Source organism: Aphanomyces astaci (genome assembly GCF_000520075.1).
Source record: "Aphanomyces astaci strain APO3 unplaced genomic scaffold supercont1.67, whole genome shotgun sequence".
In the NCBI taxonomy this organism is placed as follows: Eukaryota; Oomycota; class Saprolegniomycetes; order Saprolegniales; family Verrucalvaceae; genus Aphanomyces; species Aphanomyces astaci.
The window spans coordinates 89,239-116,709 of record NW_009798330.1 but is presented as its reverse complement, the minus strand read 5'-3'; the positions used below and the strand labels follow the sequence as shown (position 1 = coordinate 116,709).

Here is a 27,471-nt window from a genome sequence, read left to right as displayed (position 1 = left end):
CTTTCACCATTCTTGAATCTAAGCTCGATGGAAGAGGCCATCCTTGCACCACTAACTCAGGTACAGCTCTCTGTATAGTACGATCCACCGCTAACATGCCAAATAGGCACCCCGACGTGACCCCTTCAAGCGAGTTCCAACTTTCTACCAAGGGACGTGTGGTCGCAGAACATGACGCCGGACAAGCCTGGAAGTCCTTTGCTCGTGCAAATGGAATCCCCGAGTCCACTGCAAAAGGATGGCTCATGTTAGAGTCGTTACACAGCGGACGAGGCATTCAGTCCATGTGTATCGTATTTAACTAACAATGAAATAGGAATTGAGCCGAATCGTTTTGCGTGTGTACACGGCTCGCCTTGAGCCGTTTTATGTCCGTGCTGAGAACATGGCAGGGATGAACGTTGGTCTAACCCTCTTGGACGTAAAGGATTTACTTTCTATGAAATATATAGGTGGCAGGCGAAATATATTTTCGAAAGGTGAAATTAACCGTTGGTTGGGTGAATTATATCGGGGGTTGGGTGAAATATAATGCCCAAATTTCAATTCAGGGTGAAATATAATGGAGGTTGGGTGAATTAAAATGGAGGTTAGGTGAAATATATCAGTTGTTGGTGGAAATATTTTGAAAAAAAGCTGAAATTAAACGCAAAATGGTGTAGTATACAATATCAATATATACTATTAATAGTGTCAGGTATTGCCCAATGCGGAGGAACTTAACTAACTGACAGTAAATCAGTACTTTGGATTAGCAGAAATTCTCCAGAACGGGATTCGACTGGCTTAGGCGGTTCAAATATTAATTCTCTTACAGGACCGTAAAAACGAAGTTTGACTTTAAGCTACAATAGTACCATGTGGTATGCTTTAGGAATAGGTAAAATTTACCGTTGGAGACGCTCTTATACTTGTAGATCACTTTACTCTTGATCTAACAGTAAGTATAGCCCAGGACAAGAAGTTCACCCATGGTCGACATCAGAACGCCCAGTTATGGTCGAGTCTGAACTCTCCCTTTCCACTATATTCTTACGAACGACAGCTGCCATGCATTCAACTGCTTCAACTTCGAAACTCGTTTCGAAGTTGTGGTGGGGCCGCCATTGTTCTCGTTCAAATACCAGTGGGGAACTTCTCAATCACCCTTTTTGCAGTATTTCTCGTTTAGGCCAGGCCTCATATTAATCATGATGATAAGCTGCTCCGCGCACTTGGAAGGGCGATACAGTGTGACTTCACGACCAACGAACTCTCAGTCAACATATAAAACTGTAGAATTAGCACAGAATACTGGGTATAATTGCTGGCGCATTCTTGCACTCGCGTGTACGTAGTACAGTAGTACTGTACTCCGGAGTATTAACCGGTTTACACATTTGATTCTTCAGTTTTGACAATATAATGACCAGTCATGTTCCCCCACTCAAACTCGGGTGCTATTTTGGCTCTATCCCGACTTTTGAGAAATTACTTCGAAGTATGTCCCGCAGAATTTCTATTTTCGCGTGAAATAGCACAAACCCTCCGGATAGTGCAAGAGGTTCCAATCTATACTAGAGTATCCGCAACGTCGAATTGAAAAAGAAATATAAACACCGTTTGAGATGTTCTAAGTAGACGCGCTCCCAACTGAGCGAAAAGAACTGGTCAAACTGGCATGAGATTGCACTACGAGAATGAGTACTCTAGACTAAAATCACGCGCGCTGTATATAAATCACGAGCGCTGTATATAAATCACGAGCGCTGTATGTAAATCACGCGCGGATGTGCAGGTCGCTTACGCAATGTCGCAGTACTATTAATACTTCGATGTTCGTAATAAGCTTACTTTAAAACTAAGTACTAATAGTAGAGTGTATACTACAGTAATACAGTACGTTACTCTATAGTACTCCTGACAGTGAGACGTTATGTGGAATACTATCGAGTGATATCTATTTCGTTTTACTGAAGTAATTAATAAATGCAAATCTAGTAAATCGCAGGTAGTGCATAGCGTTTTGGCCTTGTATGAATTATAGATATGAGTAGACCCGAATCATCTTCAACCATGCACATTGAAGCTCGAGTTCTTCATTGGTCTTGCCGAAAACTTAGATGACATGGAAGTCAGCGCCTGAAGAAGCAGTGCATAGATTTACTTGATTTGCAATTAACAGTAAAAACGAAATAGATGGAACATCATTTGAAATATATTGAAGAACTTGTGAAATATATCGGCTGTGGGGTGACTGAATAACAGAACGATTAGGGCCAGGACGAAATACATCGAATGAAAGGCGAACATAACGGACATACCTATCGTTAGTTCTGGTAGGTTAGTGCGACTTGTGTCATTTTCGAGCAATTCTCCAATTAATGTAGTGATACTACTGTTTCATTTCTCATAAAACACTGCAAATTGTGTTTCATTTGCCAGTTTATATGGAAGTTTGTAAATTCTGATTCACCTCACCTCTATCCACTGTGATTTTATTAATAGTTACTCGTAGTAGTCGGATGTCATTCCTCAATACAGTAGTACAACAGTTTTAATCGGATTCTACTTCTTTTGTCTGGAGTCCCACTGACACTAACAGTACACGAAAAACGTAAGCCATACTGTACCAGTATGATAACCGACTGTACAGTACTGTACTGTCGAGGCCTTCAATGACTTGGATTATTCAAAATACTCAAAGGTATACCGTTAAGAGTTGGGCTACATATTTGAGGCGCATTTATGCTATATAAGTAGTTATGCATCAAGCTGCTGATACTGAGATCGAGGCCAATCCCTTTGACGATCGGTACAGTACAGACAGACTGTATGTATACATGGCTGGCCTGTGTTTCTGAAGGGGAAAAAAGAGGTACAGGCCAGCCATGTATACAGTGAGTCTGTAGAGTGCCCTCAGGAGCTCTACTTATATTGTATACATGCGCCTCATATACGTATTTAGCCCAACTCTTAACGGTATACCTTTGAATTGTGCCAGTATTTTGAATAATCCAAGTCATTGAAGGCCTCGAAAGTAAGTACTGTAGGTATCTGAAACAACAGTGTTGACCAGATGGTGTGGTGTTGGCTTGCCAGTATCAATTCATAGCACAACGAGGTCCAAACTTCGATTGGTGCTTCGTTCAGACCAGCTCGTTGTGATACCAGATTGTAGCCGTTTGCAGCAAATGCTTGAACTTTTCATTTCGCCACTTCGCCGCAAAGCAAGACATCACGTTATGACGCCGAACACCACCCAACTACTCCCCTACTCCGACGACCCCATGGACACTGCTCAAAGCCCACATGATTGGGGCAGCGCGACCAGTCCTGAATCCCCCAATTTCCACTCGGATAACGACCATGACGACAACAGTAGCACCAGTCTGACCACGAAGAAGAAAAAGTCGACGTACTGCAAGCAATACTACGAGCGGAATCGTGCCAAACGCATCCAGCAAAGCAAAGAGTACCAGCGGCGTAATCGCGACAAAGTTCAAGCGTATCGCGAGCAAAACAGAGATAAGGAGCTGGCGCGTATGAAAGAGTACAACAAGGTCTGGTACAAGCAGAACCGTGATAAAGTCCTTGCCCGGCTCAAGGAATACCGCAAGCAGAACCCGGAAAAGGAGGCCAAGTGGGTCAAAGAGTACCGACAGCGCAACAAGGACAAGATCAACCAGCGAAAGCGGGACCGGTACTCCAAGCAAAAGCAAACAACAACGCCAACACCACCGTCGGACGAAGTGCCACGTCAGCCCATGGCCCTTGAGTTTGTACTCAATGGCCATCATCAGTCGTGGCTACCCCCCCCACCGGCAGAGTACTTTTCTACCCCCCCTCCTCCCCCCAAAACGAGTTTGTCGTTTTTACTCAACGCGTAATACAGAGACGTTAGGTATTACTAGTAGTACGTAGTAGTCGTGTTGTCAGTTTGAAGTGGAGTAAAATACTTGACTGTTTGGTTGTGAAGGCGTTGCATGTAACTTTAGTATGTGTGGTGGCCAAGGCATAAATTTACCGGTAGTATTTGCATTAATTCGCGTGTTCTGGACCACTGAACGTATGTCCAGCGAGGGCGGGTTCATTTTATTTCCTAGCTTCTGATCTTACAACCTCCAGATGGCGGTTGCGGTGGCGGCCTAATCCAGTGCATAGGCCGTGCGTGATAAATTGTTTTGATACCATGTGACCAAGATATACTCCACCATCCATATCCTACTACGTACTGTAGTAGCTTTCAATTACTAGTATTGCGTAGTACTATACGTATAGTAAGCTTACTAGTATTATTCAAGGCGAATACGATGCCCGTTTGACGTGGTTGGTTGGTCGGAATAAGTTCACAACGTCGAAATGTCCCCTTTTTGAACTACTGTAACATTGCTCCGAGTGGGTTTTTTAAATCGTTCTAACGTTAACTATTAAGCTTAACGTTAGTATTTCTTTTTCGTGGCCCACGACAGTATGCGACTTTTTGGACGTGAATGCGACATGTTCATAGTGGCAGCCGAGTCATCAAAGAAATACTACAGTACTACACTGAAGTTAATGTGTGATATTATGGCCAATCAGATTCGGCTATTTACAAACCAGTTGGTTTGATTTGTCACTAAAATCGAATTTCGAAGTATATAGGCCAATCAGAGTAGAAAATTTACAATTTACTTCATGAATCACTTCAGGGTGTACCGGTAGTAGGTCCGCAGAGTTTTCGATGGAATTCCATCCAATATTTATCACAATCGACATGTCCATCACTGAAACTTGATTAATCCTAGGGTATTAACAGGTCGAAGTGGTACCGTAGATGCCCCCACCGCATCTCCATCGCAGAGTCCCGCACGAGGGACTTGTGCACTTGATACTGTACGTCAATATGCAGAACGATCAAACACAATTCGCCAAAGAATCGCTTGGTCAAGGCAAATAGAATGGGGTTTTCGTGTATTCGGTAGCGTTACTATTTTAATAGTAACGTTACCGAATAACTTCGTTATATGAAAATATCATGACGGTATGTACTATGATACTTAGGCTTCTTGAGCCACCACGCTGGTACAGTGGTGACTCAAGAAGCCTATCTCACACGTTTAGGAGCTGTCGTGGGATTCACCAAGATGCTTAGCACGAGGCTATCATGAGCCTTCCGATTGGAGTAACTGAAAAACGGTTACAGGACTATGTAACGTTAACGTTAACCGGTGCAACCTCAAGCAAATGTGAATGATCTATGTTCTTGCGTTGAAAAAACAATAATGACCAACCCAACTCATATATTCATTCATTCATGGCTGCGAATAGATGAAACCATATTTATTCGTGACGAACGTGAGTTTCGACCTGTTTCACTTTCGGTTACAGCGCCTTGTCGTGACCTCTATATTTAGTTCTGGTTTCCCGACGGTTCATTTCCGAACGTTAACGATGGCCGATACGTCCACCCCTGCTGCCACCACCGCGGCCGCCGCCGCCACCCCTACCCCCGCCGACGTGCCAATCGCGTCATCCGGTCCGTCCATTCCTGCGGCTCCACCAGTTTCTGCTTCATCGGTCTTGAACCTCCACTCCCCCTTAACCGTTGGCCCATCGTTGACTCTGGCAAACCGCATCTTTCTCGCGCCGCTCACTCGCTGCCGCGCAACAGCTACCCACGTTCCCACCGACCTCATGACGGAGTATTACACCCAGCGCGCGTCGGCCGGGCTAATCATCACCGAGTGCACGCTGATCGCGCCGCTGACGTCGGCCTTTGGGACCGAGCCGGGTATCTTCACCCCTGACCAAGTCGACAGCTGGAAACGCATCACGGACGCAGTGCACTCGAAGGGCGGCAAGATCTTTATGCAGATCTGGCACGCAGGTCGGGCGGCGCACCCAGCCTTCAACGACGGCGCGGGCACGATCGGGGCCTCCCCCCACGCCATCGACGGCGAAGTTCACACCGCCACCGGCAAACAGCCCCACGCAGTGCCCCAGGAGATTGCCATTGCTGACATCCCCCATATTGTGGCGCTGTACTCGGCGGCGGCCACGGCGGCAGTGGCCAAAGCTGGCTTTGACGGGGTCGAAGTACATGCAGCGAATGGGTACTTGATCGACCAATTCCTTCGCGACGGGTCGAATAAACGAACGGATGGCTACGGGGGATCGCTGGAGAACCGGACCAAGTTTCTATCGGACGTGCTGGAAGCGGTGACCAAGGCCGTCGGGGCGGAAAAAGTCGGCGTTCGGTTTTCGCCCCTCAACAGTTACAACTCGATGGCCGACTCCAACCCCGAAGCCTTGAGTGAGCAACTTGCTAAGATTAGCCAGCACTTCAACCTCGCGTATGTGCATGTGATGCGCGCCGACTTTTTTCAAGCTCAAAAGGGAGATATCGTACCGATTTTCCGTCAACATTTCAAGAATGTGCTGATTGTCAACATGGGCTACACCAAGGACGAAGGCAACGACGTGATTGCCAAAGGCCTGGCGGACGCCGTGGCGTTCGGAACGACCTTTTTGGCCAATCCGGACTTACCCGCCCGGTTTGAAAAAGGCGCGGAACTCAACGCCCCCGACCCGGCGACGTTTTACGCTGGCGGACCCAAGGGGTACACGGACTACCCGGCCTTGTCATAAGGAGGAGGCGAGTGTATGTTTTATCCCCACGAGGCAGGGATTGCGTATGAGTTCAATAACACCGAAAATATACATTGTGTAAGCCTTACGTGTCGATTTACAGTAGTACTGTATGTGGCTACGGTACACAACTGTTTGAGGCAATATTACTGTAATTCGGTGTTGTATACCCTATGAGTTTGGTCGAAATGTACTTACTCCAAGTAATAGTTGGATTGAATTAGTAGTAGTATAGTTGTTGAATATATATGTGGAGTGAATCAGTATAGTTGTATAAGAAGTTGCTGATAAAATGCAGGATATATCATACTTACTACTAGTACTACACTGTACTATTAATACTAGTAAGTTAGTATGGTTGCTACAGAGCGCCAGCAACTTGCGACAAAAGTGGTTGAAGTTGCTCCAGTCCATGGGTACAGACATCCTGAAACTGGCTCGTTGTGTTTAAACTACAAAAGGTGGGATATACACGTTATATGCGTTGTTCAAAGGTATGTTGACAGAGAGGTTTGCCGATAATGGACAATATTACATAAATGTAAATGACATATTGAATCTAACAAGATATGATATATTACAGTATTATGGAAAGATCACACTGTACGTGCATTGGAACCACTAGTAAGTACAGTATGTGGGCTACACATTGTAAGCGTCTTGGTTCTTGTTGGACAACGCTTGTCGCATTCCCATGCAGGACATCACATGAGGAGCCATTAGAATCTCCATGTATCCATTGGGTGTACTCCTACAGTATGCTTGTTCGAGAAACACGTTAAATGGTGTACGTCAAAACTTCAACCTTAGGATTTCGATGCCACGTCAGTTTCCATGCATGATGTATTGCTGTGCTAATTATAAGACAAAAGGAAGTGAGGGATAACGTCCAAGTAGATGATATACCAGTGATCCTGCTTAGATATGCGTCGTTTGCTGGTTGCGCAGTCTGTACGATGAATATTGTCTTCCTCACTGTGACCATGAGCCAATTGTGTCAGGATTTTGACTTTCATTGGTGGTGGAATAAAACGCATTTTCTACGATACTCAAACCGATTAAAACCGAATTACCACCACGTGGTTTTTACTCTTACTCCTGATGACAAATCCCATTTCTCAATCGCTGGTGTCCTGCCCACCTGCGCCTGCCTTCCTGCCGCTAGCTCGCCGTCGCCTCTCGCCGCCGCCGCCGCTACTGCTGCTCCTGTCCTCATCGTCGCTGATCTTGTATGCCTGGGTTCCGAAGCGGAGCGAACTCGGACGGTGATTGCTATTGTGTCTACGACTACGGATAGATACCACCACCACGCACACACACATCAACAGGACATCGTCATGGAGTGGATTGAAGTGGTCAAGGATTTGCACGCCGGAACGATCGGGGGTGTCGCGGGCATCGTCGCGGGTCACCCTCTGGACACGATCAAGGTCATGCTGCAGACAGAGAAGTCCACGAGTCACCTCGGGATCGTCGGCACGTGCCGCAACTTGGCGGCGTCCGAAGGTTTCCGCGGGTTCTACAAAGGCATGCTGAGTCCTATTCTTAGCAACGCCCCGATCAACGCCGTGGTGTTTGCCGTGTACGGCCAAACGTCTCGCTTGTGGCAAGACGGGAACTCCGACGCCAAGTTGACCCCGGGACAGCAATTTCTCGCCGGCGCCGCCGCGGGGCTGTGTCAGGTAAGCAACTACCTCACACACGATTGTGTCTCATCACACTCGTATAGGTGACCTTTGCCGCGCCGGCGGAACTGATCAAGATCACGATGCAAGTACACAACTACCCGTCCAACTACTCGTCCTTGACCTGTCTGCGCGACGTATTCAAGGCCGAAGGACTTCGCGGCATCTACCGCGGCACTGGCCTTCAAATCATGCGCGATGTGCCGGCATTTGGCTCGTACTTTTACAGCTACGAAGTGCTCAAGGATGCGCTCACGGGCGGCCAGCCAGACAACGTACGTGTATATTTGTTCACAGTGGTCGAGACCCTTTCTATTTTATTAAGAATATTAATTTGTTCTTACAGTTTTCATTTTAATGTCTTTTACACTTAAGTTATGTATCTGATTTGACCATTTTAAATCATTTTGTCACCGTTAGAACTCAAGGTTACAATATATAATGTTATGCCTTTACTCAAAAAGTCAAGGGGAATCAAGGTATTTTAATGCCAGAATCGAATTCACTGAGGAAAACTACGTATGCCTACTGAATTTCATATATTTTTTCTTAGAATCTCAAATACAAAAAGGGTCGTGGATGCTCTCGACCACTGTCAGTGCGCCAAATATTTTTTCGCTTTTTGTTTCCGTGTACAGTACATTGGGGCTGTCGACTGTTTTTTTCCCCACTTTTTTCACTTTTTTTAAAAATCAACCACGAATTTTGTTTGTCCACTTTGTATTTGGGCGGTCGACTTATTTCGTTTTTATTTTTTTATTTTATTATTTTTTTATTAACTCAACCAATAGGAAACAACAATGAACTTGCTGCTAGCGGGGGGGCTAGCTGGGTCGATTTCGTGGATGTTAACTCATCCGATTGACATGGTCAAGACCCTGGTGCAGAGCCAGGGGACGGATCGGGTGTCCATGTGGGACGTCGTCCGGCGGCAGCATGCGCTGGAAGGACCCAAGTTCCTCCTCAAGGGCTTCGGCGCCACCATCCTCCGCGCTTTTCCAGTGAGCGCAGTCACGTTTTTAGTGTATGAACGCACGATGCAGTCGCTCAACGCGGCCGAGTTTGACCTGTTGGTGCAATAAAAAACATCGCGTTTTATAAGAATAAAAATATATACATCAAGTTGGAGGGGTTATAGATTTCCAGAGTGGTGGGGACTATAAGGTGCCGTTCGTGAGATCCCACACTAATTCAATTCGCACACTAACTACACAATCTGATTGGCTCATTAGTGGTGGTGTCGATTTATTGTGTTCTCCATGTCACAATCCAGTTTACTGTTAAGGTAGATGATAGCCAATTTATGGTGCACGAGATTCGGCAATAATGAAATCACCAAGTAGAAAAGTGAAATCATCAAAAAGATTAAACAAAAATAGCATAAGTTAACATTATACATATATTAAGTTGTGAAACCGTGGACCATATAAACCGTCCCTCCTAATTTGCTTGGTTTGAGTGGAAATCGAAGTACAGTAAACAAACGCTAACGTTAACAGTAAGATAAAGTCAATTCAAGCCGATCAAATAATAACGAAGAATGCCCAACCTTTCGGCTGCATACAGCACTTTTCAGAATTGGAATCCCCGTACGAGTAAGCTGCATTCCATCCACTAAGAGGTCTCTTTCAAGTGCACCATAAATTGGCCAACTACGTTAGAATAAACACAAGAATACTATACGTATATGTACTACGCTGGCGGCTTAGCAACTGCGTGTAAAAAAAATTCTGGTAAATATTGTCGATTTGATACAAATTTGGGGAGGGGGTGCAATCGAATCGCGCCGACCAAACCGCTCCACAATCGATCTGATTGGTTGAATTTCATGAAAAGGTTTTGATTGGCTAATAATGTTGAGCTCATCTGAGGTAGCCAATCAAATCGATTTAAATTCCAACGAGAAACCACGCCACAACACGAAATTTCACTCGAAAGCACAATATATGTATAGTTGTTGGGAGTTGATGTTGTTGTAGTAGTACAGTTAAGACAGGCACAACTATTTTTAAAGATGGTCGTATCCTTGGAGATCGAGGTAGTCATAAAAGATGGATCTCGGTATCCCGTGGGGTGAGAGGGGTGTCATACTGCATGCAGAAGTCCAGGGCCAGTTTGGGTGAATAATCGGCGGCTTTTCGGAGAAGGCGCAATGTATTGGGCCGAAATGGAGTGGGACTGAAGGTACGAGCTGCGGAGACCGGGGGGGGCGGTATATGGTATATAAGGAAGTCGCTATTTCAGCAAGGGTGACACTCAGGTCAGTGTTGCAAGATGAAGTCGTCGTATATTCCACCTGGTCGGTGGTGGTACGTAGCGATGGGGAAAGCGTGCACCAAGGATTCGCTGGCTAAGGGTAGCCAAGGCCCCCGAATCGCCGCTAGATATGGTTTGTGGGATAGGTGGACGGATGATGGGGTTATCCGGCATTCCTTAACGGGATATCCACCGTTTGGTGGTGTGCTGCTGTAGGACTTGAAAGTGGGGCATGACGGTTGTATACGGTAGATGAGCCGGGGGGCGGAAGGGGGTCCTGTGGGCTGGGGTGAAAGGAAGTGTACCGGTCCGCCCAGAGGATACGGCTGTGCCATCGTAGCTGCGTGTCGTCGTTGTCCGTGTTTCGGTGGGGGGGTACATGGAAATAGCAAGATACCAGTTTCATAGTGTCTTGGATGGGTTATGTAGACTTCACTATTGTAGCGCTACAACTGGAAGAAGGTCGCTATGAAAGACTACTAGTACTGCAGCATGAATACCACCCGCAGTGGATTGGACACGTCTCGACCGATATTAAACCATCGCCGCAACCACCGCCACCACCATTGCAGCCACGGCCATCGAAGCTGACGCGGCAGCCGTCGACGTCTCGGCAGTATCCACCGAGGCTTTCACCGTCGTCCCTGGAACAGATGGCTTGGTAGTTGGTTTTGGCGTCGCTGCAGCCATAGCCACTGGCACACTAGCCACTGGAGCCAGCGTCGCCTTCGGTTGCGTGGTGTTGGGAGGCACCAGCTGGTCGACAGACATGCCGACGAGGTCGGCCACTTCGTCGCAGTTGGCTTGCTTGATGGCATCTTGGAATGAAGTGTACACGGTAGTGCAGGCTGCGGCCGCCTTGAATTTCGCCAAGTCGTTTGGCGTGGGGGTTGGGCCTTCCTGTGTCAGCGCCAGGAAGAAGTCGAACGGTGTCGTGGCCTGCTGACACGCTGGCCATTGCGGGCTCTTGGTGATGGCATCGAGCATTTGCTGTTTTTGGTCTTGGGCGCACCCCACAGCAGACACCAGAGGCATGGTAAAGAGAGCAAACAAAGCGATCGAACGATGCATCGGGTTTGGGAATGTGATGTCGAGTGAGAAAATGGAGCAATGCAAAAAAGGTTGAATCCACCCAGACAATGCCATTCCCTAGACGCCCTGTCAATGGAATACCAATGACAGTCCACTTATAGTGACATTTCCAAATAAAACGATTATAACCGTAGCTGTCGATTATCGATTGATTGTCGAGGACTGATCAGCGTCATGAAACGTTAGCATGTCCAGACTAGTAGTACTAGTACTCGAGTACTACGTATGTTAGTACTACTAGTTTTGGAATACGGTTACTGTATGATACGTACACTTTTAATAGTACCTTACCAAAAATTGCTTTTAATACTAAATTTAGAATTGTTTTTATTATATTAAAAAAAAGATAATTAAATATAGATTTATTAAAAGATTTTAGTAATTATTATGAATTAGTTACTGAATTACTATTAATATTAATAGTACAGTACTACTGTAGTATTAGTAGTATTTTAATACTATTAATATAGTTCGTATTAAAATACAATCACTTTATTATAATACTGTTAATCACTCTATTATTTCCAGTACAACATTAACATTACGTGAATGATAGTTGGCTACATTCCTAAAACGTGATGGATTCCGCATATGAGAATTATCCGGATTTTTCCTCATCCCAACCAGCGACGGCAAGTGCGGACGTGCAGTGAGCGCTGTGGAAGGGATGGGCAAGAAGGACAAGATCAGCGCGGATGCGATGACGCTGTTCCGCAAGCAGCAGAAGACGAAGGAGAAGAAGAAGCTAAAGGTTGACCGCGTCAAGGGCAAGACGTCCAAACTGGCAGACATGGACCCCACCGATCTCCGCGACAAGGTACCATACGGCGATCGATCGATCGATCGATGCAATCTAACTCCTGTGAACCACTTTGCCGATGGACGTCCGTGGTGTAGATCAAGAAGCTGGAGACTGACGAACGCAACAGCGCGTTGGACGGAGCAGGGCGCCAGCGCAAGCAGGAGCTCGAAGATACGCTGCGCCAAGTGCTCCGTCATCGCGCCGATGTAAGCTATCGAAACGCGTGTTCCATCTGAGGTAGATGTGTAGACCGAAGCAGAAGCCAAGGCAACCAAGGCAGCAGCCCCTCCTGAGATCAAGGTCAGTCTTGATGGTTTTTTTCACGTTTTTGACCAATTATTTTGGCCAGTCTGTCAAAGATTTGGCCAATTTGAACGCAAAAACGTACAAAAATCCCCAACTTTCCGTGCATTACGACCCTGTTTTCAATCCGTTTGGAGTTGCGCCGCCCCCGGGGCACGCGTACCTCCCCAACGCCCCCAAAGTCGTTCCTGGTAGGTCAAATATCAATATTTTGAGTTTTTTCATCGATTTTTCACGCATTTTATCGAATTTTTCACTAAAAACGTGATTTTTAAAAAAAATCCTTAGCGTCCGCCGCGGTCGCCAACTTAGATCTCCACAACAGCATCCCTGGCCAGGTAATATTTCTGTTAATTCTCACCAAGAGGTACTTTAACGAGTGTTGTTAACTACTTAGCCCCCGTTGCCCAAAGGTCCCCGACCCCGCCAACGCAACAAGAATCGGCCGCCGTTACCAGGGGGGCCCCGTCCATTTCGACCACCCCCCCCACCCCCCACCCAAGACAAAAAGCCGCCCCGTGCCGTTTTACCCCCACCCCCGACCGTCGTTTTACCCCCACCCCCTCCCCCGACCGTCGTTTTGCACCCACCCCCTACTCGACCCCCGCCGCCACAATCCCTGCCTCCTCCAATGGTACTTACTATCAATATATTCTTATATTCGTTTGAATCATATATATATATATATTTGTAGAAGGAAGACACAATGGACGAGATCCAACAAGAGCAACTGCGTGCGATGGTGCCTACAGCCCTGCGCCACCACCACCACCAGCCGATGCCACGTCACAGAGAAATGGTGGGGCCCCCCAGCCAGTTGCTTTTTCAACCCACCCCCCTGGACCCATCCAAACCAACTAAGTCCGCAGACGACTACGCGCGATTTATGGCAGAAATGAAGGCCATGGGGGCTCTGTAATAATATAAAGCGCTTTGAAACCTCTTAGTATTGGAAGATAGATATCTAGTAATACTACTAGTATGGAGAATATAAGTAGTCCTCCTACTATTTATAGGAAGTTGGTAGGATTGTGCTGTCGAAATACTACGTACTTCGAAGTAGTTTACAGTATGCCAAGTTTCAATGGATATTTAGCTCGCAATAAATGCACTATGATTGGCTAAAAATAATGAAGGTTGCATTCTGATTGGGGAACAAAACGAATGTCCAAAGATTCCTCTTAACCGTGTAAACTGGATTTAAATATTATAGTATATTTGACCTAATGTGGGTAGAGCCCGTCTGGCATTTGCTCGTAGTAATACTATCCTGTGCCCCCAAAAACTAGTGTATATAATAGTCATCAATCTAGTAGTACTAGCACGATATCGCAGTAGTTATATTAGAGAGGACGCGAGGGCGAGGGCTGTGGGTCGGTTGGTCGGGTCAGCTTGAATGCACTGAAGCACTAGCTGTTGGATGTCCTGCGGGCACTGATTGGTAAACTCTGGCCAAATTAACTGCGTTCGAATATGGGTCATAAGTACGCAGTCAGTCAGTTGCAGCTGCGTCTGCTGCCGACTATAAGGGGCTTCGTGGGTGTCGAGCTCCCATAGGACCATCCCCAGCGCATAAATGTCGGCGGCCTCGGTGTATCGTTTACCTTGTAAAATCTACAAATATATATATATATATATATATATAGCATGATGACAGGGTTCATATCGATATCATATAGTAGTGCTTGTTGGGAATATGTACATCCAACGATATATAGATTTATAGATATAAGGTTTTCATTTGAATCATGTCCAAGTATTGAATACTGGTATTGAAATCAAACGATATCTTGATTTGTATGTATATAATATATATATATATATGGTTTTATATTGATAATACAATTTAGCATGCTCATGAAATCAAACGACCTCTCCATATATATATATATATAAACATCCTATAGCCATATCACATTCGTTCGAAAACAGCATACATTCTACGTGAAAAGAATAGAAATACACTACATGGTCACACCACCGACAAGTCCGACTCGAATATACGAGTCTCACGACTACAATCCTATATATATATATATATATATATATATATAGGGCTTGCATAATATGTATCCAGCAAGATCGTATCTGAACATGAAATAAAAATACATTCCATTCAAATACATTAATATAATTCAACAAGACAACTATATATATATATATAGTTCGTACCTCTGGCGCAGTCCATCGAAAGCTGCCCACGCCCTGTGTGATAGTATCGTCCAACGTGATTTGGTGACTGACACCAAAATCAGTCAACTTGGCCACCAGGTTTTGACCGAGCAGAACATTTCTTGACTTGAAATCTCTATGGATGATCTCCATCGAGTGCAAATACAGCAGTCCGTGGGCCATGTTATACAGGCAACTGCGCTTGAGGTCCCATGTAAATACTGTGGGGGGCGTCGACTTGAGGAAGTTGCGCAGGTCCCCGTGCTCCATGTACTCGGTTACGAGCTCAATCTCATGGGGACGAACCCAGCAGCACCCGACAATCGACAAAATGTATGGACTGTCCAGTCTAAAAATACGAGAAAAATAATATTTTTTAATATATATATATATATTTGTGGGTATACAAAGTCGACACAGGAAAGGAGGGGGGGGGTACAGTGTCAAACACAAGATAGAAACAAACAAAAGAGGGTCAAATATTGTACGATGGGTGGATTATCAATTACATCATAACGACCGAAAAATTCAAGGCAAACCCCTATAATAAAAATGGTAGTGCTTATATATATATATAAATATATGAATAGAGTGTCGTCGTATATATATATATATATATATATTGAACCCATACAACCACCAACAGTGGCATGATCTATATACAGCAACACACCCAAATATGTAATAAACCATATATATATATATAAATATTTACTACATATTGAATTATCCAGCCGCCAATTGAGGCATCATCATCTACATCCACAGCAACACACCCAAGCGTGTAATAAACCATATATATATATATAAAACAAAGCACTATTATACAACATCCCCAATGGTCATTCTATCAACAGGTATATATATATATATATATTGACGTACTTGGTCATGAGTTGAATTTCATCGATAAACGATTGCGCGAGGTGTGCAGCAGACTTGTTGAGCTTTTTAATAGCCACGGGGGTGCTGCTGTACATTCCCATGGTCACAACGCCAGTTATACCCACAGAGAGGACTCTGCCGGCAGTCAGTTTGTCCAGATCGAGGCGCCATAGACTCAAATCGCCCAAATTGAGTTGAGTTGAGTCTGTGATACTTTGGCTGCTTATCATGGAGCTAAGGGGGGTGTGCGCTGGGGATGAGGCCATGTCATGGCTTTTGTGAGTGCCAAGCACGGGAATGCGGCCCTTCTCGGTGACATACATGATGTCTGAGAGCATCATGACAGAATCATTCGAGTCCCGCTGTTGTTGCTGTCGCTGCCATAAAATATACCCCACGACACTGGCCACAACCACAGATGCACATAATAAGCCCACGAGTATCGACTTTAACGGAGTTGACGATATATGGGAGCCTAGAATGCATGTAGGTTGGCTTAATTCTATTGAATTAAAAGAAGATAAAAAATGAAATATATATAAAATCATTATAATCATAATATTAACTGCTTTATTTGCTTGTAAACGAGTAATCCAAAAATTGATTAAAGATGCTGGATATCTTGACCAAATTAATATATAAATTAATCCTAGGTAAAATTCTAACAATTCTATAGATAATGGTGATTTTTTTTTTTTAAGCAGTTAATATATATATTGATACTTGTGCATATGTCGATTCGTTATATATATTGTCAAGTCGATTCGAAAGTGGAGAGTTTTTGGGTGGTCAATCGAAGGACCAGAATCACCAAATTGGAAGACAATCAATATATCGATCGACCAATCAAAACCCACAACACTATAATCAAGTGTGGCCAACAATCAAATGATCCATGCTTCGACCAATTTAACATTGAATTAGTGTGTGATTGAAATTAGTGTGATACTCGACGACGATCTTTACATATAAAAGTCAAAGAATCGGTCGATAGATTTGGCAAAGAATTAGCACAAATGTCATCCAAAATTTGGGTATAAATGTGTGTGTGTTGAAGAAATAACGCGTGGAGATATATATAATACATGACAAGAATTATATATCACGAACTGGAATAATCCCGCCCATCAATGATGGAAATGGACGATTGTAATATATTAAAAGAAATAATTGTTTAACTTGAATTCTATGGTGCAAGGGACGATAAATATGGCGACGGGTCGACGGCAGAAAGACATATATATATATATATTTCATAAAGACTTGACATCGTATGATATTGTCAAACACGAGAGTGGAATCAAAAAATAATATATATATATAATTGCCGGAAACATGACTTTAGAGTGTAAATACGCCTAGCATGAATAAACTACCGTATACCTTATGGATCTGTACCCCCGAAAATGTCAGTAAAATCTGATCGAAATGGATACAACTCCATAAGGTGGTCTGATTCCTTTCCAATGCGCTTGGATTGGCCACTTCTACTACTTCGTCTTGTTTGATTGGCTAGAACGATATAATTGGACATTTTTGACCAATCTAAAGCGACCTGGGTACGGTACCACCAAATCGTTCTTTATTGACACCATACAGCAATTTGGGCACAACTCAATAAGGCAAAATCGTGGGTACTGATCCATAAGGTACACGGTAGACACTAGTACAATCATTAAGTCGACAAAGTATCGTAAACATAAAAATATTTCACATCAAGACTTAAAATATAATGTGATATCTTCCAAAATCTAAATATTTATATACATATAATTGTCAGAACCATGAGGTTTATTACAGTTGTCGCGTACCGTCGGGGTAGATCGAAGTCGAGTTGAATGGGCTTGACGTTGGATCTATGAATAATCAAAATACACCTCTCGTTCATATATGAATATAACCGCCAAGTAGTATTAAACTAAATCAAAATAAATCGATTCCATAAACACTGTCACACATGCATCCAGATCTATACTAGTATATGTATATATACATATATATATATACCGCCAAGTATAAAACTAAATCAAAATAAATTGATTCCATAAATACTGTCACACATGCATCCAGATCTATACTAGTATATGTATATGTATATATATATACCGCCAAGTATAAAGCTAAATCAAAATAAATCGATTCCATAAACACTGTCACACATGCATCCAGATCTATACTAGTATATGTACATATATACATAAATAAATAAATATATATATATATATATATACCAGGGGAGGACGGGCCTTGTCGAGTGAACGACTTGATGTGCACATTAACACATCCTGTTAATGTGGAGACACAAGCAAGATACGGCAGCATCCAGTTCTGGCACGCATCAGCTGTGGCAAGGGAATGACATTCGGTGGAAATGTATGTCAAGCACTCGATTTTGCCCGAAATCGAATCCAATCGAACAGGAACAAACGAAGATGACTGGTTCACGCAAGACCAGCCCGAGGAAGCTTTGGCGCTAGGGACGTCGAGAACGGTCGCGAATTGCACGGTGGGAGATGGAGTGGACGACGCTGGATGGGGGGATGATGGACTCGTGGTGGTAGGGATGATGTCGCCAGTAGGTGGCGGCGGCGGCGGAGATGATGTCGAATATGTCGGCGGGGAGGTGGTCGTGGGAGGAGACGTTACTGGTGAAGAAGGCGTTGTTGTCAGGGGGCTGTTGGATGGATTATCCGATGGCGGAAGTGTTTGAGGCGGTAATGTTGGAGGTGGCGACGTCGTCGTCGGCGTGGACGGCGGTGGTGGGGTCGAAGATGGAGCTGTGGGAGCCGGCGGTCGTTTGAGCCGGTTCAGCACGCTCTGTTGAAACGCATCATACGGCGGGTTAAACACGCCACGGCGCACGTTCCCGTCAGCCTTGTCGTCTTCGCACTCCTCCATGTCGTCGAAACCCCATTCGCAGTAGTCCTCCCAGTACCAAGGCTGTTTCCGTGAGCCGAGGCGGCAGCCCATCTTGCCCGACCCATCCACGAAGAAGGCTCCAATGCCGTGCCACCCGTGATCGATGCAGGTCAGATCGGCCATGCGCCTCGTGCCTCGTTCGACAATCGCTCGATTACGACGACGGCAGACGCCAGCAATAAGGCGTGGAGTGGACCAATCAAACATCGTGAATTGGTATTTATCGCGTTTGATTGGTTGAAATCCATATGGCGATGGATTGTACGTTAACTTTGGCCGACACAAAGTGGCAGCAATTGTGTAAATCGGGTACAACTGACTGCATGGCAAAAGCACCGTTCAATGCAAAGTTGAGTTGAAGTGGCATGAATTGTGTAAATACGGGTGAGTAACTACTATTACTCCGGCGTACTGTAAGTTCCAATGCGACATTTCTTTGTTCGGTAAGTACTAGTAGCCAGGGCTGGGGAAAAATATATTTAAATTAATTTTAGCTTATCAATATATAATTTCAATATATTGTCGTTTGGAAGAACAATTCATACAATTTTATTGAAACTTGAACAACCGAAAAATTCAATATTTCTGACTCGGACCAATTATTGTCCATATTTTCGAAAATTCTGACCTAAACGATGGCCAAAGTAACAAGCCAAGGCATTGGCGCGTAGCATGTCGGTTTGCCGATCAGGCGGTGGTGGATGGGCCCTAGGTTCAATTCCCGGGGTGCGCCAAGTTTTTCCGGAAAATGTATATATTTTTAAGATGAATATTTTCAAACAAATGGTAACGTTTTAAACTATTAATATTCGAACTCATCGAACTCGTCATCGTCACCCCCTTCAACCTCTTCGTCCGGACTTGTATCGCCAGCACGGTGGCGAAGAAGTTTCGGTGCGCAGAGTTCACGTGTTGGGCAAGGTTTTGGTAGCACGGTTTAAGCTTAAAATATGTATGCCAGTCGACTTCCTGATGGTGATGATTGTGGATGTCGCGTACCGGCGACACTTGAACCGAGTTAGGATGCGGTGCTTGCGAGTTTTGGGGTCGCTACTAAACTGCCTCCTAAAAGGACATCGAATCATTTTATTAGCTCGTCGCTACGTGCATTTAAATTAATACAATCGTGACTTCCCGAACGGAGAAATGACGCAATTGTAGTTAACCAACGGATTTACTATTATGTAACTCCCTACCGCGGTGCATAATTGCATATTTGTACCCAAACGGAGTTTTACTTTTATACAGTGTAACGCGTGACAAGTTCAAGAAGTACTACAGTAACGTTATTGAAACAGTGTAACGTGACGAGTTCACTGTCAATACACTGTACTGTACAGTAACTACAGTAGTACATACTGTAGTACATGTAGTAAATGCCAACTTCAAAACTCTGCGACTCGAACTGGCAGCATTTCGGCAGAGCATTCATTTGCAGTTCGCGTGACTCGTTAATGGCCGCACTACATAGTAGTACTTGAAGTAGTTAGTACCTGGAGTAAAAAGTGAAAAAAGATCTCCCCGTCCGGGAATTGAACCCGGGTCACCCGCGTGACAGGCAGGTATACTGACCACTATACTAACGAGGATCCATATTGAATGTAAAACAATTAAATAATGTACTATTCATGGTCGGAACTTTTGCATTCAATTTGGACAACATCGAGCCAGCTTTCGCTGTATGAACTGTAACGTTAAGTTAGCCAGCTGATTCTCGCAGTGCCTTGTTCATTCAGCCCTCTGCCATTTCTCGACGATGCTTTGCCACACATGTAGAACGCCCTGCCACCTCCTGTTTTACAATCGTTCTGTGGTCAAGAAATCAATACATGTCAAGGCACATATATTATGGAAACGGCATTGTCTTTGTACAAGTATGCAAACATCGTATCCAGGGTTCCTACAATTATCCATATAACGTTTGTTTAGATTTTCTAGTTTAGGTACCCTACATGTTATCATCGTCGGATCAATTGTCACCTTTACCACTTCCCAGGAACCCATCGATCGATCTCATCATGCGCTTCTTGGTCGATCACGGCTTGCCCGTTGCCATTTGGGCAGGAGTGATCTCCCTCGTCATGTACGCGGTCATCCCTGCGCCAAAGCTCGTGCCAGACCCGCTGCCGTGGTGCCTGGACCTGCCCAAATTGAAGTCGTTCTTTAACCCGCTGAGTGAACAAGCCAGCACCGAGGCCTGTCGAAAGGAATCGGGGTTCACTTTAAAGGTACAGTTGGGTGCACGGCTGCCCCCCACGCCAACCCAAGTGTCCAAGTTCTTCAACTCGACCGCCTGCCGAGACTTCTTCATGACTGTGTTGGACGTGTACGTGACCAAGGTACCGATGTGCCTCGTTCGCGTGAATGCCACGTACTCGGTGGAAAACTCTGTGTTGTCATCGCTCACATTCGACAAGTTAAAGGACTTGTATGGCGCGTACCAACGTGATGAGGCCATGTCCGAGTGATGAAGCCATGTCCGAGTGATGAAATCATGTGAAAACTTCAGAGACGCAGCCAAAACCCTGTTGTACATGCTAATCGACACTGTTCATGTCTCTGTAATAACAATGCTGTTATCATATCAAAGCCATGATGTCCATATAGTACAACCCACACACTACTTATTATCATCATCGGGCAGGTGTAGTCGCGCGAAGGAACGGGGCGTAGATGGCTTTGAGGTCTTCAAAGGGAAGGGAGGCTAACTGTCCGAGCGAGGTGCCGAGGGTACCCAGCGAGCACCTGCTGCCGTTTTCGTCCACCTTTCGTAGCAACAGGCGGACGATTTCACGGCAGTCGTTGCTTTCGAAGAACAGCGCGAGTTCTTCGCGGTTGGGCCGTCGGTCTTCTTTAATGGCCGCATGGAACTTGGAGTACCCCAAGCACTTGCCGATCTCGTCTTGATGGTTCGCCAGGATGTCCTTGTACAGAAGGGGTGCGATGTTGATCATCGTGGTGCAGTCTGGGAGGCTGGTTTCGTGAGCGCTTGACGCTGCCGCCGCCAGTACACCCACCACGACCACGGATATCATCCTTCCCATGATGATGGTGTAATTCGTTGTGAATTGTACATGGGGATACTACATGTACAGCGGACAGCTGGTTGCATATCTTGGGCGGGCCAGTATACAAACACCAAGTGTAAACTTTTCTACGACTATTTCGACCAAATGGCCTTGACAATGATCGCATTATTCCTGAAGGTGGGACATATCGTTGTAAGCAACTACTAGTAGTAGGTACTAATAGTAGGTATAGATGGAGACTGTGAGGTTTGGCATTGGAAGCATACTTAAATAGTTCATCAACACAATTGCCGAGGTTCATTTGCTCGAAGAAAGCATAACTGCGTCAAAAACGTTGACGATAAAATTGAAGAATTCGAACCTGACAAACGTGTCCCATGCAAAGATCACGTGTACCACTATTGCTTATGTAGTCATTACTCTTGAAAAGAACCAGTTCTGTAGCCCTGTAACCTCGGAACCCTCAGACCCCTTGTGTTGCTATTCTTGGGGTGAAGTGCGCCCCTACAGTACTACTACCAGTAAGTTAGCTGAAATGTGGTGTGTTGGTTAACACTGCATTTGACTTCCACAGGGTATGCTTAATACTACACCTAACGTTAGTTCATAAGAAGAAGTGAAATGTTTATGTAAGCTGTACTACTGTAGTAAGAACAAGTGAAATGTTTATGGAAGCAACAGTGAAACACATGGTCAATTGTAAACTAATAAACTCTAGTTAGAGGAGGCATATGTTTTATACTCTGATCACCTCAACTCATCCTAGGGGATTTAGCAGTATGTGCACGCGGGGGAAGGACGAAGTCCCGGGGTTAAAGGGTTACGGGAAGAAAATTTGCTTGAACGGTTTTCAGTCTTGGCTGAGCGGTATCACAATTTATTGAACGTTTTCCCATATGGTAGTTTCCACTCACAAGGTCAAAGACCCACCCTCTGTAGTACTCACAAGGTCGAAGTCCCACCCTCTGTAGTACTTCGAAGTACAGAGAACCGAGTAGGAACTCGCGCACAGTGGTATTTTGAAATATATGGGGAATTGTATGCCAGTGCGCAAGTTGTGATTCACAGTGTGAATTATTTTGCAATCAGATCAATCTGATTAATTTTATTATATCCAATCATACAATTTACAAACTTTTTATGAGTATACTATTGGTTAAAATATTAAATAAGAAAAAAATACTATTGGTTGACGTCCGGATTTATGGATGCACCTAGGAAAAAAATAATGTCGATACCACTGTGCGCGAGTTCCTACCAAATTCTTGTTTTGACAGTGAACGAACCAAGGAAATCCGCAATACAAAGCGAGTGGGTGGGACTTCGACCACTGTCCGGTACCAGTAGTACGTCCCAAATGACCTCCACGTTTCAACTTTGACTCGCCTCAAAATTTGACTCATTTACTGTTACCCAATTTCTACGAAATTTGTACCAATGAGAAGATGGGAATTCGGTGTTTTGCTTGCTCATATTGATATTACAGGTTTGTTGGATAATGTGCACACTACGTAAGCACACACGTTAGTAGAGTGCTTTTGCTAGTGATATTTCCTACTATCATCAAAATAACATTGCTCCTCAGGGCAGAATTTAAATCACTCACCGGACTTGATTAATGTAACGTTATCGTCAAATGGGTAAGAATATGCATATACAGAGGTAACGTAAACCCTATAATCGAATTATCTGGGTTCTGCTCGAGTACAGTAAGGCAGACTAGACATCCCTGCCGTAACCATGGTGCCAGTCCTCGTCCTGTACATCGACAATGCTGATGTAAGAAGTTTTTTGTTGTTGTTTATTATACAGTGACCCCTCCACGTTTGCTCCCTGGTATAAATTTATACTCCGTTAAATTTTATTCGATATAAATTTACTATTAATAGGGGCCTTATAACATACATGCATCGTTTGAAAATTCAAAATTGAGGAGCCAAACCCCTCACATTGAAAATACACACACAAAGACATTTGAGAGCATGCAAAACAAGCGCAAGCAAAGCAAGAGGTTGACAATTCACGACAAGAACTCGATTAGAGAGTACTTCAAGGCAAATATGCCGATCAAGCCAGCTCAAGTGCAGCGATGGGCAGCCGAAAAATTTGGTCATGCCGTCCACATCACGACAATGCATTGGTCGGTTTCCGCCTGGAATTGCGTCACATCAACGACCATTCGCAACTGCTGGGCCCATACAGGGGTTCTATCTCGGAACTTGGGCCATTCACTTCAGCTTTTGCTTAATTGACCAGCAGATAGTCACCCTTCAAAGTTAATGTTTGTGGTGTCTTTGCACAATAGGCTGACTTGGAAAAAATTTATTTGGAAAAGCGAGCAAACGTTAAGGGATCACTGTACTAGTTTATACAGGCAAAACTATATGGGAAAGTGGTCCGTCAAGGATCTAGCCGGGGTAGTGGACTTCAGCATCTGGCTCATGAGTAGTTGGCTATCGCCACAGACTTCAACATGGGTGAAGCGCATGGAGACGGTAGGGTAGAGAGCCCGTATTAGTCCGTCATATTCGGCCGAGTTGTTGGTGGTGGTGGAAAGAAAGCGAGCATCGTATTCACTCAGTAGGGGTACACTCAGAGGCATGGCAATCGCTCCAAGCCTCCACATGCTATGTCTGGTGTGGCCGCACCATTGAAGACGAGTAGTCCCTGCCGGGGGAGCTGTGGCGGCAGGAAAGGATGGCCGAATGTGGCACGGCGGCATTGCCTTGAAAGTGCCGTGTAGACATCCGCCCGTAGCGAATGTTGTCGGTGGGTGTGGTACGTGGCCAGTGCTTGGAAATGCGTTATGGCCACGCTTGGCAGGCTCGCAGGTGGGGAGGGGGAGCTGAAGGGGTGGCGTGGACGGCGTTGCATCGTTCCGTACATAGAAGACGAAGGACGAGGGACCGAAGGAGTAGCCAGTCTTGGTGGCACTCGTTGTTGAATGACATCCCGTGTGAAGTCCAGTGGGGTGTGTGCAACATCCATGGAGTCGTGCGGGGTGGTCGTTCGTGATGAAGTCCGATGGCTCGATCTTGGCTGCTTCCTACCAGATAGAGAGCAGCGAGGTCCAGAGTTGTTGTGCCTGGGAGCACCTCCAGAAGGTGGGACTCGGTCCGTCTGGGGCGTCGCAGAAGGGGCAGAGGGTCACTGCTGCAGAACGTTTGAACCGATATGCTTAGTGCCAACGGTATTGAAACCATTGGAGGCTGGCTGGGAGGTGGTGGTGTGCCATGTGTTGGTCCAAGCCTCGGGGTGGTAGGGCGACTGAAGGGCGGCAAAGAGGGCTGCGCGTCGTTCGGCGTACTTGCTGTCGATGTCGACGGGGGGTTGTAGATAGCGCTGATGATGTTAGACAAGCACTTGACGAAGGGGAGCTGGCGCCGGAGGTTGGCGCGGGGGGGAGGGGAAGGGAACCACTCTCGGCTTTGGGGGTCTAGCATGGTGGTAGTAGCCTGCAGGCCGAGGCCTACGCTGAGCATAAAGAAACAGGGGAAGTGTGCTTGGTCGTATGTTGTGGCAGCATATGTGGGCATGAAGGACCAGTGGGTGTCCGTAGTAGATGAGGTGAAGGCGTCGGCAAATGTGTTGAATGGGGCAGAGCGTAGGGGCTTCTACCTGTGGTCACGGAACCAATCATTGTGTGTCACCTGGTTGTGCTAAAGCATCTGGCGCCAGGCGGGGGTTGCGGTTGCGTTGAGTGCAGTCTGGAGGTTGCGAGCCGATGTGTTTAGATCTTGGGGCATGTGACAGAGGCAGCGGCCGGTGATGTCCCCTGAGTTGGTGCATTCAGTATTTTCTGCCATGAGGAAGGCCTGAGTTGCGTCGCGGTCGAGCCATGACCGTCGCATGGCTTGGGTAAGATCAGAGCTGGCCAGAACTTGTCTATATTTCATTGTGTTGTCGTATGGTCAGGCCGTGTGGAGGCGGAGATGGGGTGGAGGGTGTAGCGAGTGCCATGGGGAGCCGCAGAGCCGTGAGTGCAATGCCTCGAGCCCAGTGCCCTGAAATACCGACCAAATTTTCATTGGAAACGTATATATTATCACTTATACTTGATTTTGACAATTTAAGGAATCAAGTGCTCCAGCATAGATGGTTTCATCACACTCACCATCGAGTGATGCTAGATCTTTATTTCTGGCGTTCTTACTCATGTGGGGCATTGTGTATGTGTTGCCTCCACTACATCCCATCGACAGCTCCATCACTTTCTGCAAAGTTATAAACGTCTTGCACAGGATGTCAAATGGCAATTCATAAAGCACCTCTTCTACAGCAGCTATCAATTGACCGAGCGACCTTTTGCTGCTGCAGACTTTGAATAGAATTAAAAAACAACTAAGTTTAGGACATTAAAATTCGGGCTATTTGGTGACTGGTTGGTGACTTCGATGCTGTCAACGCCATGTCGTGCAATCAGCTCGGTCGTCACACACCTGTGGGACTTGCATTGTCTTGCTGCAACCTCATGGCCAGATCCCTTGGCATCTTGACTTGGATCGCTGGCACGACCTCGTTCATGATCATGTGCTGGTACACGTTGGCATCCACGTTATGGGGCTTGAACTCGAGGGCGCCTTTCAAGCGATTCTTGCTCATGCGCAGCGCGGCCAACTTTTTAACGAACGGCCAAATGCCAATCTTGCCGTCGAACATTTTCTTCTTGTGGGGGTCGTAACGAGGGCGGGCAACGGCCGCTAAAAACATGACCTTCGCGGCTCGCTCAGCTAGCAATTCGTCGTAGAGGTAGAATCTTCTCTTGACCGTGGTTATGAAAAACCACTTCTCATCAACGTGCACATAATTGTGCATGTTGACGAAGACGTGGCCTTCTGTAACCGGGGTTAAAGGAAGCTCATAGCAAACCGAGTTCGCACCGCCTTGTTGTCGTCCGTGAGGAGTTGTTTCACTTGACTTGGACTTCTTGGGGATGCCCGACTTCGCTGCCGTTGAGCGGAGGGTTTGTCAACCTTCGTGTGGTACGGCCTTGATGGCAATCTTGATGTCGTTCGCTGACCAGACTTTCTTCGCACCACAATTGCCTAAAATGGTAAACATTCATAAGTTAATAGAGAGATTTTGCAAACCGTCCGGCCTCTCCCCCGGCACTTCAATTCCACGTGTTTGACAAAACAAGAACTTACCTCTGGGATCAAATAGTAAAACTCACCATACTTTATGCTTTTGCACGGGAATTGTCTCTGTGTAGGGATAAACGCCACGCCACTATACCATTCATTTGCACGAGCCACCTGCCACCATGTCCACACCGACGAAGAGCCGTTTCACGGAGGACGAAGACATCCTTCTTCTCCGTGAGATCAATGGACGCCTGCCCTTCATGGCCAAACGTGGACAGGTCATGGTGCGCTGGTCTGCTGTAGCAGAAGCCGTTCAAAGCCAAGACGGATTCGACCGCCCGGGCTTCGATGGCAAGAGAGCCCAAAACCGCTTCACTCTGCTCCTCGAAGGACACCGACACAAAGACGAAGAAGGAAAGCGCGCGTCTGGCACCGACGAGGGTTACGGTGAGAAGTTCCAGCTCCTGGACGACTTATTGTCTGCGTTTGACGACTGGAAAAACGAAGAGAAGGTGCGGCTGGAGGAAGTGCAGCAGGAAGCAGACCGGGTGGATGCCATGGCCGCGACAATCCGCGACGAGGCCATGAAATCGCTGGGAAAGCGTAAAAAGGCGGGACAGGACGATGGCGAGGCA

General features: G+C 45.7%; 11 protein-coding genes and 1 non-coding gene across 12 annotated transcripts in view; 5 read left to right on the top strand and 7 right to left on the bottom strand.

Annotated features, from left to right (window-relative positions):
* The first annotated feature begins 3,197 nt into the window (after positions 1-3,197).
* H257_15161 (hypothetical protein) lies at positions 3,198-3,957 on the top strand. The gene has a single exon (XM_009843167.1). It carries the CDS (start codon positions 3,225-3,227, stop codon positions 3,867-3,869), a length of 645 nt encoding a protein of 214 aa, XP_009841469.1. The 5' UTR covers positions 3,198-3,224; the 3' UTR covers positions 3,870-3,957.
* A 1,429-nt stretch (positions 3,958-5,386) lies between these two features.
* H257_15160 (hypothetical protein) lies at positions 5,387-6,694 on the top strand. Its single transcript, XM_009843166.1, has one exon. The coding sequence runs from the start codon at positions 5,413-5,415 to the stop codon at positions 6,607-6,609; it is 1,197 nt and encodes a 398-aa protein (XP_009841468.1). The 5' UTR covers positions 5,387-5,412; the 3' UTR covers positions 6,610-6,694.
* A 971-nt stretch (positions 6,695-7,665) lies between these two features.
* H257_15159 (hypothetical protein) lies at positions 7,666-9,429 on the top strand. Its single transcript, XM_009843165.1, has 3 exons — positions 7,666-8,291; positions 8,339-8,569; positions 9,086-9,429. Exons 1-3 carry the CDS (start codon positions 7,947-7,949, stop codon positions 9,374-9,376), a joined length of 867 nt encoding a protein of 288 aa, XP_009841467.1. The 5' UTR covers positions 7,666-7,946; the 3' UTR covers positions 9,377-9,429.
* A 1,639-nt stretch (positions 9,430-11,068) lies between these two features.
* Positions 11,069-11,736, bottom strand: H257_15158 (hypothetical protein). Its single transcript, XM_009843164.1, has one exon. It carries the CDS (start codon positions 11,694-11,696, stop codon positions 11,085-11,087), a length of 612 nt encoding a protein of 203 aa, XP_009841466.1. The 5' UTR covers positions 11,697-11,736; the 3' UTR covers positions 11,069-11,084.
* Positions 11,737-12,245: 509 nt separating this feature from the next.
* Positions 12,246-13,691, top strand: H257_15157 (hypothetical protein). The gene is made up of 7 exons (XM_009843163.1): positions 12,246-12,459; positions 12,540-12,650; positions 12,694-12,744; positions 12,794-12,938; positions 13,036-13,085; positions 13,145-13,381; positions 13,442-13,691. Exons 1-7 carry the CDS (start codon positions 12,310-12,312, stop codon positions 13,664-13,666), a joined length of 969 nt encoding a protein of 322 aa, XP_009841465.1. The 5' UTR covers positions 12,246-12,309; the 3' UTR covers positions 13,667-13,691.
* A 330-nt stretch (positions 13,692-14,021) lies between these two features.
* H257_15156 (serine/threonine protein kinase) lies at positions 14,022-18,897 on the bottom strand. The gene is made up of 5 exons (XM_009843162.1): positions 18,036-18,897; positions 17,616-17,660; positions 15,805-16,279; positions 14,920-15,268; positions 14,022-14,361 (listed from the first exon to the last, which is right to left on the bottom strand). The coding sequence occupies exons 1-5, from the start codon at positions 18,844-18,846 to the stop codon at positions 14,086-14,088; spliced, it is 1,956 nt and encodes a 651-aa protein (XP_009841464.1). The 5' UTR covers positions 18,847-18,897; the 3' UTR covers positions 14,022-14,085.
* A 1,343-nt stretch (positions 18,898-20,240) lies between these two features.
* On the bottom strand, positions 20,241-20,312 carry H257_15155. Its single transcript has one exon. It is a non-coding gene; the product is annotated as a tRNA-Asp (tRNA).
* A 446-nt stretch (positions 20,313-20,758) lies between these two features.
* Positions 20,759-21,259, bottom strand: H257_15154 (hypothetical protein; the record flags this gene model as incomplete). Its single annotated transcript, XM_009843161.1, has 1 exon — positions 20,759-21,259. The coding sequence occupies one exon, from the start codon at positions 21,257-21,259 to the stop codon at positions 20,759-20,761; it is 501 nt and encodes a 166-aa protein (XP_009841463.1).
* A 97-nt stretch (positions 21,260-21,356) lies between these two features.
* On the bottom strand, positions 21,357-21,758 carry H257_15153 (hypothetical protein; the record flags this gene model as incomplete). The annotated part of the gene is made up of 1 exon (XM_009843160.1): positions 21,357-21,758. The coding sequence occupies one exon, from the start codon at positions 21,756-21,758 to the stop codon at positions 21,357-21,359; it is 402 nt and encodes a 133-aa protein (XP_009841462.1).
* A 2,374-nt stretch (positions 21,759-24,132) lies between these two features.
* H257_15152 (hypothetical protein) lies at positions 24,133-25,288 on the bottom strand (the record flags this gene model as incomplete). Its single annotated transcript, XM_009843159.1, has 2 exons — positions 24,133-24,798; positions 24,848-25,288. The coding sequence occupies 2 exons, from the start codon at positions 25,286-25,288 to the stop codon at positions 24,133-24,135; spliced, it is 1,107 nt and encodes a 368-aa protein (XP_009841461.1).
* Positions 25,289-26,183: 895 nt separating this feature from the next.
* H257_15151 (hypothetical protein) lies at positions 26,184-26,567 on the bottom strand (the record flags this gene model as incomplete). Its single annotated transcript, XM_009843158.1, has 1 exon — positions 26,184-26,567. The coding sequence occupies one exon, from the start codon at positions 26,565-26,567 to the stop codon at positions 26,184-26,186; it is 384 nt and encodes a 127-aa protein (XP_009841460.1).
* Positions 26,568-27,015: 448 nt separating this feature from the next.
* H257_15150 (hypothetical protein) overlaps positions 27,016-27,471 on the top strand; it is a gene marked incomplete at both ends in the record, with an annotated part of 1,524 nt that continues 1,068 nt past the window's right edge. The window contains one exon of the mRNA XM_009843157.1: positions 27,016-27,439. Within this exon, the coding sequence (XP_009841459.1) occupies positions 27,016-27,439 (424 nt within the window). The remainder of the gene's footprint in view (positions 27,440-27,471) is intronic.